The following is a 14,228-nucleotide window of genomic DNA, read 5'->3' on the forward strand; positions in this document are numbered from 1 at the left end:
TAGTGACATAATTCTAGCGACACACAAAATATCGCTAAACGACATTGGTGAGCTTTTTAAAAAATTTGGTAGTATAATCCCAAAAGTGTTGTTAAGAGTGTCTTTTTACGACTCCCGTAAATTTTGTCGCTATCCCCCTATCACTTGAGCCGGTATATCTTATAGTGTAAGAAAAAGGTTTAATGCTTCGTGTGTATCAAATATGCAAAACTTTCAAACATTTCATCATATTCGAATATGTGTGACAAGATTTTTACTTACTAGCTAAATGAAAATGACACCTTTAAAACTATGATAGTTTTACACCTCAACTAGTTCTAGCAAAAAGATACAATGCCAACCACCAATATGCATAAAGTTCATTTAAGCATACTTGAGGTGTAAAGTCATTGACACACACTAAGTTAAACATGTACCATCATGAAGCTATGAGTGCTCTAAGTGTTTGTGTATTAAGATTCTATACATCTTGTGGTTTGCCATAGAGCTAGCCATGAGTCACATCTAAGAAGAAAAAGTTGTTGAGTTCATTTTTTTTGCAAGAGGTCTCATTAGTTATTTGAGATAAGCATGTTTCAAACTTTGAAAACAATAATTTCCTTTTAAAAGGAGGTTGATATTTTGATCATGATGTTTGCCATGAAAATTATATGCAATGGTCATTATCTTCATTTCAAACTCGGCAAGATACATGAACTATGGAATCAATGATGTGAACAAGATGAAACAATACATAGTGCTTATGAAAGAGTCCACACATTATCTCCCATATGATAGGATCCTCCCATTTCACATTTCATGGGTGTGGAAGGGATGTGATCTTTAAACACCCTGAGAATCAAGGGGATATGATCTTTAAACCCCCTAAGAATCAAGGGGATGTGGTTGCTACTTGAGCATTATACAACCCCTATTGAAGAGTGAGGTTTTTCCAAAGTTAAGCAAGGCCATTAAGAGATGAGAAAGGAACGTGTAGCCTGTCTTTGAAAATTGTGATGGGAAGATTGAACTTGTTTCCAATGCTCACATAACCCGGTTTGTAGTGTAATTTTCTCAGCATGAAGTTTAGAAACCTCACGTTGCCTTTAATTCTAAGGGTTGAAACTTGCACATTTTAGTTATAAATCGCAGCATTTGGACGATTTGTAATGATTTTTAAGTCTAAATCCCAAATAAGCCTAAGCATTACCTTTAATTTGAAGGGTGGTTGAAAAAAACATTTTTTTCGAGCAGTGCTCCTCTCCTCTCTCAACATTAAGTCATTTCAGCTTTGTGATCGGTGTAATATGGCTGACCAATGTAATTGTTAATGTTATTGTCTTTAAAAGCCTTTGACTCGGGTTGGATTCCCAAAGGAACAAGGGTCTAAGTACTTTACTAGAGATTTCATTGAGGCCGCTAGCGATAATAAAGTTATAAATACATCGAGGCGGCTCAAAAAGAGTAGAATTTTGGGAAATGGAGAGGGTTGACCAGAGGAGGGAAAGGTGGCAAAGGCATTGAACATGCTGCATCATGCATGCGTGTTTGGGGTGGGGGGTTTAGTAGCTTGTAGGTACTTCGTAGTTTTCTTCCCACTACAAGCCATTCTTTTCTCATTCATTACTCTATTTGGATGAGCTCTCACACTCTCTGTCTCTCAGAGACACACACACACACACACTCTCTCTCTCTCTCTCTCTCTCTCTCACGCGCGCGCGCGCACACACTGTAATCTAGCTATCATGGCTCATGCGAGAGCTTCTTTGCATCTTGCATCATCATTCACCTTGCTATCCACCTTCTTATTGTTATCATTGCCCCTGTTAATGTCGTTTCCGCCCCCAGCCTTTGGGGCCCCTCCCTCTCACCTCGTCCATAGCCTGCCCGGCCAACCTCCTGTGGATTTTCGTCAGTATGCTGGCTATATCAATGTGGACCAAAAGGCTGGCCGCTACCTCTTCTATTACTTCGTTGAAGCATCAGCAAATATGACGTCTCAGCTGCCCCTCACCCTTTGGCTCAATGGAGGTACTTTACTAGCTTAATTCTAGATCTTTCAATTATTTCTTTAAACTGCATTGTGTTTGTGGGTAGGCATAATAGATATTAGCACTGATGCAGCAAATTTCACTCGCTCCACGACATTGCGATTTGTGTGTGTCTGTGTGTGAGAGAGAGAGAGACAGAGACAGAGACAGAGAGAGAGAGAGAGAGAGAGATTAGATGCTCTACAAGTATCAGTGTTCATAGGCTTAGAGTTAATATGCTTATTATGTGAAGATTATTGTGCATTGGATTTCCTGTCTGTGTATTTGTCGATAATTGAAGCAAGCTAAACTTTGTGGCTAAATGTAATTCACGTTAGTGGAGGTATATTAGAGACGAGTACAACAGCACTCAGCTACGACGTTAATCAATTACCCTCAAGCATTAAGAAAAGGAAAAAGAGCAGCAGTGGTTTTTTATTATAAAAGAGTTGCAGTAGTTGTTTTTTTTTAAGAAAAGAGAAAAAGTTTGCAGCAGTTTAATAAAGCTTGCGCACAATGGAAGTACTCAAGGGCCGCACTCAAGGCCCATCAAAGGTTTTCTAGTGGAAACTATCATTGATGCCAACCAATACTTCCTAATGAATGTTTATGTAGCTTAATAGAAACTGAGAAACTCTCGTTAAATTGATTACACAGATTTCCCGCTGCTTATAGCGTAATGGAAAACTCTCGTCAATGCGCATGTTTTGCAATTATCTAGCCGTTAGAGATGATTAGCTGAGGACCCTTGCATTTATAGTATCCTTTTTTTTGTAATTAACCTCTTATTAAGTTATAATCCATAGTCTAGACTCGTGATTAGTATCGCATTATGAAGCAGAAGCATGACGTGGCGAAAGTTGTGGCGTGATACTTCGACGTGGGAGCTGCAGCCCTGCAGGAATATAAATACTTTTTTTTTCGGAGACAATTGAGTATGTTAGGGATTCAATTCTAGGTCATAAGAAGGAAAAACAGTCAGGAGTCGAATAATCTAAATAGTTTAATAATGGTATTTAGTAATATTAATTAATTAATAATGGTAATTCTGGGTTGTATAAAAGCTCCTCAACGATGATCTCTTGGCAGCGTTGTTGTATAATGGTAGCATTATCCATATATTTATATGTAAATTCAGATTAGGGATGTAAGTAGGTTGCATTACAATTCATCACATGTAGATACCATGCAATTAGCCCGCAAATACATAACTATGTAAGTATAAATACGTAAATTACATACACACATACATATACATATACATATATATATATATATATATGATACACACACATGTATACACACTTAAATTACATACACACATACATGTATATATATATATATAAGGTAAATTATAGACACACCCATTATATTATATATATATATATATAAGGTAAATTATAGACACACCCATTATATTATATATATATATATAAACATATATATATATATATACACATAAAAATGAGAATTACCATGTACTTCGGTTAAGTGTACAGTCGCAGACTGTTCTGTGTGCGCTAATAATGGAGGCTGCAAAGGCGTGGAGGCCGTGCGTACTCCCTTCAATGTTGATGCCCTTCCATTGTCCAATCTCATCAGTCTCAACCACAGTACACCCTTGAAAGCTCTGAAGAAAGACTGCTCTCTATCTCAGCTTAGCTAGTCAACAAAAGATTCATCATCATTGCGACACATCCCGACCCCCACTTCCCCACTATCCTCGCATTACGCAAAATCTTACTTGCATAGTACAATTCTCATTCTCCTTCTTATTGACTATGTTATTATTATTATTATTATCATTATCATTATCATTATCATTATTCTTACCGCCCCATATATCCAAATAAACTTTTTTTCTACTTATAATGGTGGAATACCCTTGCCCTTTTAAAAAAAACAAACAAACATAGATAAACACCGTGCTTTCCACAAAAGAAAAACAAAGGTAAACACTCTTACTTCTATGAAAGGAAAAAAGAACAGCTCCAAGAAAAATGTGGGATTTTTAAAAATTAAACTTCTTTCAAAATCTCCGAATTTCTAAAGCGGTTTTAAAATTTGAATGCATTTTAACAAATTTTTAAAGAAGAAATTACAAGAAGCCCAGATATTTTATTGTTCTTCTTGTGCTGATATATATTGACCGTGAGCTTGAAAGTTAGAGACTTTTTTTAGCAGAATTTTTTTAATTAAGAGAAACACAATTTATTTTTTTATTTAATTTTTCTACGATGTCATAAATGTTGTATTTTTTAATTGGTGAATGGGGGTAGGAGTAAAAAAGTGAGCGGATGATCCGCTGGTTCAAGGGATGTGTTTGGTTGGGGCTTCTGGGCCACGAAAAATGATTGGACGTGGACCCCCCCACCATCTGTTCGGTACGGGATGCGCTGCTTTTTGTTTTGACCGTCCAAGTCCGTGGACTACTACTAGCAGTCTAACATTACGAGGACACACCTCAGTGCTCACTGTGCCCGTCAGGCTTCATTTTTGACGGGCACCCTCGCCACTATCATAGGCACGATGGACGAGTAATAGTAACTCAAGCCTCACATTTGAAGCCTCAGCAGTCCTTCTTGAGGCATTTTACCCTTTATTTAGTAAAGGGACATAAAATTTTACCTTGAAAAGAAAAGCTCCATTTTGAATCATGGGACAGTAGCGCATTGTTATGGTGTTGGGTTGATTTGCTCGAGGTTTTGGGTTCATACCTTGCTTGTTACCCAGTGCTATGGTGTTTGGTTGATTTGCCCGAGGTTATTGGTTCAAACCTTGCTCGTTACTTCGACTTGTAATGTTGCCTCTCGGGTGTGGTGTTTGTAAAAATGCATGCGAGGTTTTTAGAGGAGCCTTCTCATCAACTAAGAATTAGTTGCACAAAAAGAAAAAAAAATTAAAAAAAATCTTTTAGTATGCTCTTTAAGAAAAAAATCTTGAGTAATGTTTAACCTTTTAAATAAAAAAATATCTTTTAGTATGCTCTTTAAGAAAAAAATCTTGAGTAATGTTTAACCTTTTAAATAAAAAAATAGCAAGTTTTTTTTATATTTTAGTATAATTTTTGATAGATATTTTAAAAATTTACAAGTATTTTACAATCAAAATGGTAAAAAATAAGCGTGACGCCCTTCAAAAAGCAACTACAACCCTTTCTCTTAAGAATTGACAGGCTTGGTGAAATATAAGTAGAAATCTACAAGTTGAAAATACATTAACGCATGTCTTTTTCTAACAAGAAGCTACACTAGCTTGAAGAGAGAGGGAGAGAGAAATGAACTTCAAGCAGGAGACAGAATTAGAGAGTCAACGGGGAGACTCTTTTAGGTTTTAAGTTCTTTGAGAATTTTTTCTTGAGTCCGAATTTCTACAAGGTAGGCCAAAATGAAGCAGAGATTTTTAAAAATATATGGAGAGACAGAGAAAGAGAGGAGGTGGTTTGGGTCTGTGGGAGGAACTCTGTGCTTGTCAAAAGATTAAAAGATCAAACATTTTAATACTTTTTTCCGTTTTTAACTTTTAAAAAAAACATGGAAATTCAAGCTAGCCATAGCTGGAGTTTATGGAACTTATAAAACTGGTGAACTAAAACCCTATAATTTATGTATACTTGCATTGCTTCATTTTTATTATATATATATTTTGTGGATCACCAAGTATGCTATCTTCGGCGATGACCTAGTGATTGAAGTGGCAGAAGCCTACTTAAGTTTATAAACCGTGCTGATTTTCATGGAGGGAATCCATGGTATCTGACTTATTTGCTTTGTGACTTGTTTGGCGAGGCAGCTAGTATTAATTTTAACTAATATGTTCTTGTCAGTTTACTTTCATGCACATGGTAATAATAAATAATAATAACTTTATCTACAAAATAGGTATTACAAGGTGTTTTAAAGAGGGTTCCGGAGATCTAGAGGAGCATTAACACTAAAAATAAAATAAAAAATAAAAGGTAAAGGATTTAGAGACCAAACAGTAACTAAAAGGTAAAGGATTTTATTGTTGTTTTCAAATTTGTAGGACCGGGTTGCTCTTCAGTGGGTGGCGGAGCTTTTACTGAGCTTGGACCCTTCCATCCAAAGGCTAAAGGAGATGGCCTCCTCCTTAATCCCTATTCTTGGAACAAAGGTATGCTAATTTTTCTAATAAGCTCTCAAATATCCATGAGAATATAAACTAATAAGCATATTAAGTTGGACTTTTAGAAGTTATATACGTACATACGTACATGTGTGTTATGTACTATACATATATACATATAGTACATAATATACAGATATATATATATACATACATATATATAGATATATGTATATGTATACGTACTATACATATAGTGTATATATATATGCATACATACATCTCTCTCTCTCTCTCTCTCTATATATATATATATTATCTTTAAATATGTGTATATGTATATATACACATATTTAAAGATATATATATATATATATTTAAATATACACTTATGTATATGTACACATATTTAAAAAATATATATGTATGTATATATATCTTTAAATATGTGTATATGTATGTACGTATATACATATATATGGTGGAACTGTAGCCATATTTATGTTTTGAAGTGTAGCCATATTTATGTTTTTTTTTTAAATTTTGCAGCCTCTAATATACTCTTCCTTGAAACTCCTTCTGGAGTGGGGTTCTCATACTCAAACACAGATAATGACAACAACTCAGATGACTCAAAAGTTGGTGAGTTTCTAAACCACGTGAATAATTACTAATTGCAACTAAATGCTAATAAATTCAAATCATAATTTTCTTGTAGCAATGGAAAACCTAGCCTTCCTATTGGCTTGGTTCAAAGAATTCCCGGAATTCCAAGCTTCAGAGCTTTTTCTCACTGGTGAAAGCTATGCAGGTAGTCTAACTAATTAATTTAGATCAAATGTGTATTTAAACCTAGGAAAGTATTGATTTGGTTTATTCACTAATCAGCTGTTTTTTTAGGTCATTACATTCCACAGCTGGCTGATCTTATCCTTAAGAATAATGCGCAAGATTACGGGTTTAAGTTTAATCTCAAAGGCTTTGCAGTAAGTGACACATCACGCCGCTTAATCCACTTTGAAAGAAGATTTCTACAACACTAATAAATATATAACCACGCAATAATATCTTTACAATTGAAGAATTATATTATGGCTATTATGATCTAATTAAGAAATATACTGGCGATACAGATTGGGAACCCACTTCTTAATTATGGTTTAGACACAAATGCAACATACGCTTTTCTATGGTCACATGGAGTCATATCGGATCAAACCTATGAAGGCATCAGGAGTTCCTGTGATTTCAGCAACGGCTATCCAAGCAAAGCAGAGATTAACAGGCGGAGTGCAAATGATGAGGATAATAATTATAATAACAATAATCTCAATGCAACGACACAGATGGGGTGCTCACATTTTCTGCATAAATCTGTGCAAGAGATAGGCAACATCAACACCTACGATTTAACTCTGGATGTATGCAAGCCTGCAATGATCAAGCAGCAACTAAGGCTGCAAAGGCTGGTGGGTGCTTTCTAAAAATTAATGAATATAATCGAGATTAGTGTGAAGATAAATAATAATTATTGGTTATTGTTGGAGTTCTTCTGATATTTGAAGGAAACTGACAGATGTCTGTTCCCGAGCCTGAACACGTGGATGTTTGCACTGACGATGAAGTTGCGATTTATCTGAACCGACCGGCTGTTCAAAGTGCGCTCCACGCAAACATTACCGGCCTTCCCTATCGTTGGGAAGCTTGCTCCAAGTAACCTTATTTTACCGACGTCTTTAAAACCCTAGAAATAAGAAATCAAAAGAAATTTCTTTCTCTTTTTCTAATTTGCATTCGAGTGTAATAATCACTGCTGACTTTAGACTATCATTAATTGTAACGCAGGATGTTGAACTATCTTTTCGAAGACCAGCTTCAAGACATGTTACCACTACTCGGTGATCTCTTGCAAAAGGGGTTAAGAGTTTGGATTTACAGGTGAATTAGTGTTGTGAGAGTGTAGAGTGAGTGTGAGTGGGAGTGAGAGTGGTAGTGGTAGTGGTAGTGGTAGTATAGTGTTGGGAGAGTGAGTGAGAGTGAGAGTGAGAGTGAGAGTGAGAGTGGTAGTGGTAGAGTGAGAGTGAGAGTGAGAGTGAGAATGAGAGTGGTAGTATAGTGTTTTGAGAGTGAGAGTGAGAGTGGTAGTAAAATGGTTCACCCTCCGGCTCCTAGTGACATGTTACCACTACTCGGTGAAGAGTAGTGGTAGTATAGTGTTTTGAGAGTGAGAGTTAGAGTGAGAGTGAGAGTGGTAGTAAAATGGTTTACCCTCCGGCTCCTAGTGACATGTTACCACTACTCGGTGAAGAGTTTGAATTTACAAGTGAGAGAGTGTGTGTGTGGGGGGGGGTTGGGTTGTGTGTGCGTGTGCGTGTGCGTGTAGGGTGGGGTGGTAGTGGTAGTGTGGGGGTTTTGGGTTGTGTGTGCGTGTGGGTGTGGGTGTGGGGTGGTAGTGGTAGTGGTAGTGGTAGTGGTAGTGGTAGTGGTGGTGCTAGTAGTATAACATTTTAGGCTTGGGCTCCTAGTTGAGAGATCCTGGGTTGAGGTCCTATTCCTTGTACTTTAGTGCCCTCATATGGAACATACATAGTTCATTGGCTTGGCTATATATTTAAACACTCTCTCTCTCTTTCTTTCTCTACTAATTTTCATCTCTCTCATTGGTTAAAGGCTAGGAGTCAGGCTCATAGTCTGGTGATTTTCTCATGACTTTTTTGAGAATCCATGACTAGCTCAATTGCATTCATAATTGTTATCAAAGTTTACCTTTTGTGCTCTATTATATTTTTCAAATATCCCTATGATGTGTTCTTTTATTGTCCAAAGGTAGTTACTTTTTGTACAAGATTTTATAGATGCTTCTTTTTGTATATGCTTTTATAGATTGAGATGATATTGATTGAGTTCAAATTTGACACCTGTGTGGTGTAGTGGTGACCAAGACTCTGTTGTACCACTCACTGGAACTAGGACCCAAGTTGACTCAATGGCGGGCAAGCTTAGCCTCCTCACAACTGTTACATATAGTGCATGGTATGCAGAGGGGCAGGTATTGATCTCCTTTCAATGTTAAGCATATGAAAACACTTTTCATAAAGGCATATCTAAGTATACCTTGTCCATGTTGCAAAATTGTACACTCACGAAGTTAAAGCTCAAGATTGGCACACATCTCCAACTTCATGTATATTGCAACAATGTGTGTAGTGAGGCACTTCTTTCATTTCTTAGCAAAGTATATGCCTAGGAGGACAACAATGTGTGTAGTGAGGCATTACTTTCATTTCCTAGCAAACTATATGCTAGGAGGAAGGCCGTTGGAAATGCTTAATATTCAATAGGGTGCTTTGATTAATGGTATAGGTGGGAGGGTGGACGCAAGCTTTTGGAAATTTGACATATGCAACTGTAAGGGGTGCAGCCCATATGGTCCCATTTGCACAACCAGCCAGGGCACTGGTTCTATTTGAGGCATTCATAAGAGGAATTGCTTTACCCTTAAGGTGAGACGCCCCAATGGAGTGCCCCCTACCATGAGTCCCCTTTCTATAAACGGCTTCAATCAACACTGGTCGACAAAACATGATCACATTATCACGAAAGGAGATTTTTCTACCTCATCTTACTTGCCAAGATATGTACAATTGGATCTTAAAACCCTGCAAAAATCTGTTGTAATATCATTCCACACCTTCTCAACTCTACTGCATATTGTTTATGTTTAGTCTTAAAATTGCAGAACTTTGTAGCGCTGCTGTGTTTGGATATCAAAAGCCAGAACAAATGCCTTCAAATTCATGCAGCGTATATGTGCATCAACAGTTGCAAGCCAAACATGTTTTTAAGTGTAGCAACTTGGTCTGGATGCGTGCAGATGATCTAAAATCGCTCTACGGTGACTCCTAAGATGCTTTCAAATGGTTCACCACCACCAATAGAAACAACACCATAATAGATCAACCCACATTATTGTACCAACCCAGACATACACATAGAAAATACAGACATGAAAAGAGGTCGACGAGCTCACCAACCTAACATAGAAAAAACAGACATGGAAAGAGGTTGACGATCTCACCAACCCAACGACACCATATATATATATATATATATATATATATATGTATGTATGTATGTATTGGAAGAATAAAATTAGGTAAAACATTGAGGATGAACACCTTGCCCATGAGGCTTCCATAAACCACCTTGCTTCCAAACTTTCTTATGTTCCAAGAAAGTTTGTGAACATAAGAAAACTTTGGGAAATTCGATTTGGTGAGAGTTTAGTTAATTTTGGGAATTTTGAGTTTCCTATTAAGTTTGGGAACTTTGATTGAGTTTAAGAGATTTTACTTTAGAAACTTAATTTATTTTAGGAATTTTTTAAATATTGAGATTCATATTAATCCTATAAATTGTACAAATTTTGATAGCATTTAATCATTTAATATTTCGTACTCTTGATAAAGAGAAAATTCAAATCATACATGGTGGTGGTGTTTATGAACACCATTTAGCTAAAAGGAGAGTTCAAAATTAGATTATAAATGCAATGTATACACACTTTTAAAAAACACGATTATAGGCAAGTATATGTGACGTTTAGAAAAGAAGAACTAATGTGTATGGTTGTATTTACATTTTGTGAAACTCAAGTTCCAATAAAATTTTGTATCAAAACTCCTTCAAACCTTTCTTCGATGTTATTACACATGGTTGTTATCATTTTGATCTTGTCTAAGGTATTTGCACCTTAAAATTTTATTAGACATGCTCATAGGCTTGATTTTTGACATGCACCCTTGCCCTTCAAAATTGATGGGTGTGGTAAAATATAACTAACAAGGTTTTTTGTAATATTTTAGTGTAAATTATTTCAGACATTTTAATAATTTACGCAAGTATTTTATAGCCAATCGCTCAAAAGCAGTGTGATGCCTGTCAAAAAGCAACTATGCATGCCCATACAGGATTTAACTGCCTCCAATGAATAAGGTGTTGGCTATTGTGCACCCAATTTTATGACCCTGTAGATTATGATTGGATACCATCTCGATATCATGGATGGAATCCATTTTTCTCTTTGCAGAGTTAATACATAAGGTGAGTGGGACGGAAGGATGTTGTGCTTTCTCATGGAAAGAGATCCATAAGTTGTGTAATGATGGTTTAGACAATGGTTGTGCTTACATGGATTGGTGGTTAGGTTAGGGACTAAAAGGATGAATGCGCCATGAACTAATACATATTATTTATTCACCTCACAAAAACGATGAAGGGGTGTGAAATTTCGGTCCTAATGTTGTGAAGAGTGGGGGATTGGGCCAATCCATGTTGGTATTGTCAAATTTGGACGTGTAGATTGATAGATCAAAATTTTTTCCTTATTACTCCTTTTAAAAACATATTACTCTAAACGCAAGTACGTGACCCACATGTGGTTGTGTCACATGAAGTCTTTGCTTGTATGCAGATGTGCATACATATGCATGTAGTATTGCAAGTGTGTATGCATCTATGTATGCATATGTGTGTGCAAGCATGTGTGAGTGAGTGAGTGTACGTGTGTGTGTTTATATATATGCCTGTGTGCATCTGTGTGTATGTGTACATGTGTGTATGTGTACATGTGTGTATGTGTCTATGTACGACTATCTCACATAGGCACATATCTGTGTGTGTCTCTCTCACATGCATTCTCTCTATGTCTCTGTCACATGCAAAGACACAACCCTCTCTGACATACATACACGTGCACATGCATTCTCTCTCTTCTCACACCTTTCTTGCATACACACACTCTCACACAGATAGAAACTCTCTCTCTCTCTCTCTCTCTCTCTCTCTCTCTCTCTCTCTCTCTCTCTCTCTCTCTCTCTCTCTCACACACACACACACACACACACACACACACGCGCGCACACACACGTGTACACTCTCAGACAGATATAAACTCTCTCTCTCTCTCTCTCTCTCTCTCTCTCTCTCTCTCTCTCTCTCTCTCGCACACACACACACACACACACACACGCGCGCGCGCATGCATACACACAAACTAGAATAATGACAAAACCTAATTCTTTGATATTAAAAAAGATGATATTTTATATATCAAATTAAAATTTAATAATAATTTTTAAAATCATAAAGCTGAAAATAGATAATACAAGAGAGAGAGAGAGAGAGAGAGAGAGAGAGAGAGAGAGAGAGAGAGAGAGAGAGAGAGATGGATGGTAATGGCTAAGGCCCTCATAGAGGAGGTCGCACTTGTGCATGGTAATACCAGGATTGATGGTACATGGTGGGATGTAGTGAATGGTTCCCAATAAGTTCGAGTGGTGGCTTCATGTCTCCTTTCTCATTTGATGATCTCATGGAAGGAGGTGTTGGCACACACTAAATGGAATCCTTCAAATCAGTGGTTGCAGTTGGCACACACTAAATGGAATCCTTCAGATCAGTGGTTGCAGTTGAATTCTTTGATAGGTGTGGACAGGTTTGTGGCATTTCCTCTTAGAATAAAGAATGTGCATTGTGTACACACACACACACACACACACATACACACACACACACACACACACACACACACACACACACACACACACACGTAGAGAGAGAGAGAGTGCATATGCAACTGTGTCTATGTGCATGTAATTGTTCCTTTTACTGTGTATATCATTATGTAAGAGTGATTATGTGTTGTGTGTGTGTGTATCTATTTAGAGAGAGAGAGAGAGAGAGAGAGAGAGAGAGAGAGAGAGAGAGAGAGAAATTTAGATAATGTGCTTTAAATAGACACACACACGCACACACACACACACACACACACACACACAACACATAATCACTCTTACATAATGATATACACACTAAAAGGAAGAATTACATGCACACTCTTTCTCTCCTCTCGCTATCTAACTCAAAACAAAAGTTTAATGCATGCCTATATCCCATTAAGACATTTAACCTATGATTACCAACCTAGACTCTTCCTGATTACATACTCCATTGTATCAAATGTTCCTTCTCAATCTCCAAATCATGGAGGGTTCCATCCGAGGTCTTTTAGAGCTCTAAAAAGTTCCTCTTAATCTCCAACTCATGGAGGATTCCATCCTAGGTCTTTTGAGAGCTCTAAAAGAAAGTTCCCAAAAATCTTTACTCTAGCTCCACTTATACCCATTTGAATCTCTCCCGTCCACTAGGTTTCCTTTAATATGCATATTTGTTTTCTCTAGTTTCCATGCTCATTCATAAACTACCACACATGTTCCCCCTAAAATCTATTTCTTCTACTCCTTTATACCACATGCACATTCAATACTATGCATAGTGGAATAGGCATACCTTTTTGTTTATATAAGTAAGAGAGAAATGAAGAGAGCTCCTACCTATCTACCTTGTGCATGAGTTGCTCGCATGGGCTATTGGACATAGTGCACTCCTCATGGACAATGTGGCTATCCTTCTTGGTCTTGGTGTCCACTCTTAGGCAACATTCTCCCTTCTCACTTTTCCAGCATGGTTGGTTATTAGCTCTCTCCCCTACCCTTTTGGGTTCCATGGACTTTGCACTCTCTCCCAACTTGAGTTCTCTCTTCCCCTATTCCCTCCAACCAATAATTTGCACATCTCCCAAGCTAGGTTTTCTTCCCCTCCATCTAGTTCTAGTTAAAGTTAAGTTCACTTTGGATCCTTCATCCACTTGGCTACCATGTGAGTTCATTCTCATCAACTAAGGCTCACATTAGACACTTTTAAATCTTAGAAAAAACCTAACTTTTAACATCAAGCAACTTAACCTTACACACATACCTTTATAACCATTACTTTATCATCTCAGCTAACTATTTGGCTCACATTTTTCTCCACCAACTTGAGCACACTCACACTTTTTATTAAAGCCTATTTTAAAAATAACCAAACATGCCTCTTATGTACACATTTGCACCACCCCTAATCGGCACTTTATTTATAATGTAGTTAATTAAGGCCTTGCATGTCCTCTATCCTCAAGGAAAAATAGGCCTCACATCTCCTCTATCCTCAAGGTAAAAGAGGGAAAAAGATGGATACTCTGACTTAAGCTTATTTATGGTCTTCCCACATGTAGCATCTTCTACTAGGTAT

At 37.1% G+C, this 14,228-nt stretch overlaps 1 protein-coding gene across 1 annotated transcript; it reads left to right on the top strand.

Moving 5' to 3' along the window:
- Positions 1-1,528: 1,528 nt before the first annotated feature.
- LOC147640803 (serine carboxypeptidase-like 43) lies at positions 1,529-9,891 on the top strand. The gene is made up of 10 exons (XM_086815358.1): positions 1,529-2,010; positions 6,036-6,143; positions 6,645-6,737; positions 6,814-6,906; positions 6,996-7,081; positions 7,229-7,564; positions 7,672-7,808; positions 7,941-8,033; positions 9,027-9,144; positions 9,459-9,891. Exons 1-10 carry the CDS (start codon positions 1,725-1,727, stop codon positions 9,600-9,602), a joined length of 1,494 nt encoding a protein of 497 aa, XP_086671484.1. The 5' UTR covers positions 1,529-1,724; the 3' UTR covers positions 9,603-9,891.
- The last annotated feature ends 4,337 nt before the right edge of the window (positions 9,892-14,228 follow it).

Source organism: Cibotium barometz, chromosome 2 (assembly GCF_041138505.1).
Source record: "Cibotium barometz isolate CiBa-2024 chromosome 2, ASM4113850v1, whole genome shotgun sequence".
Lineage (NCBI taxonomy): Eukaryota > Viridiplantae > Streptophyta > Polypodiopsida > Cyatheales > Cibotiaceae > Cibotium > Cibotium barometz.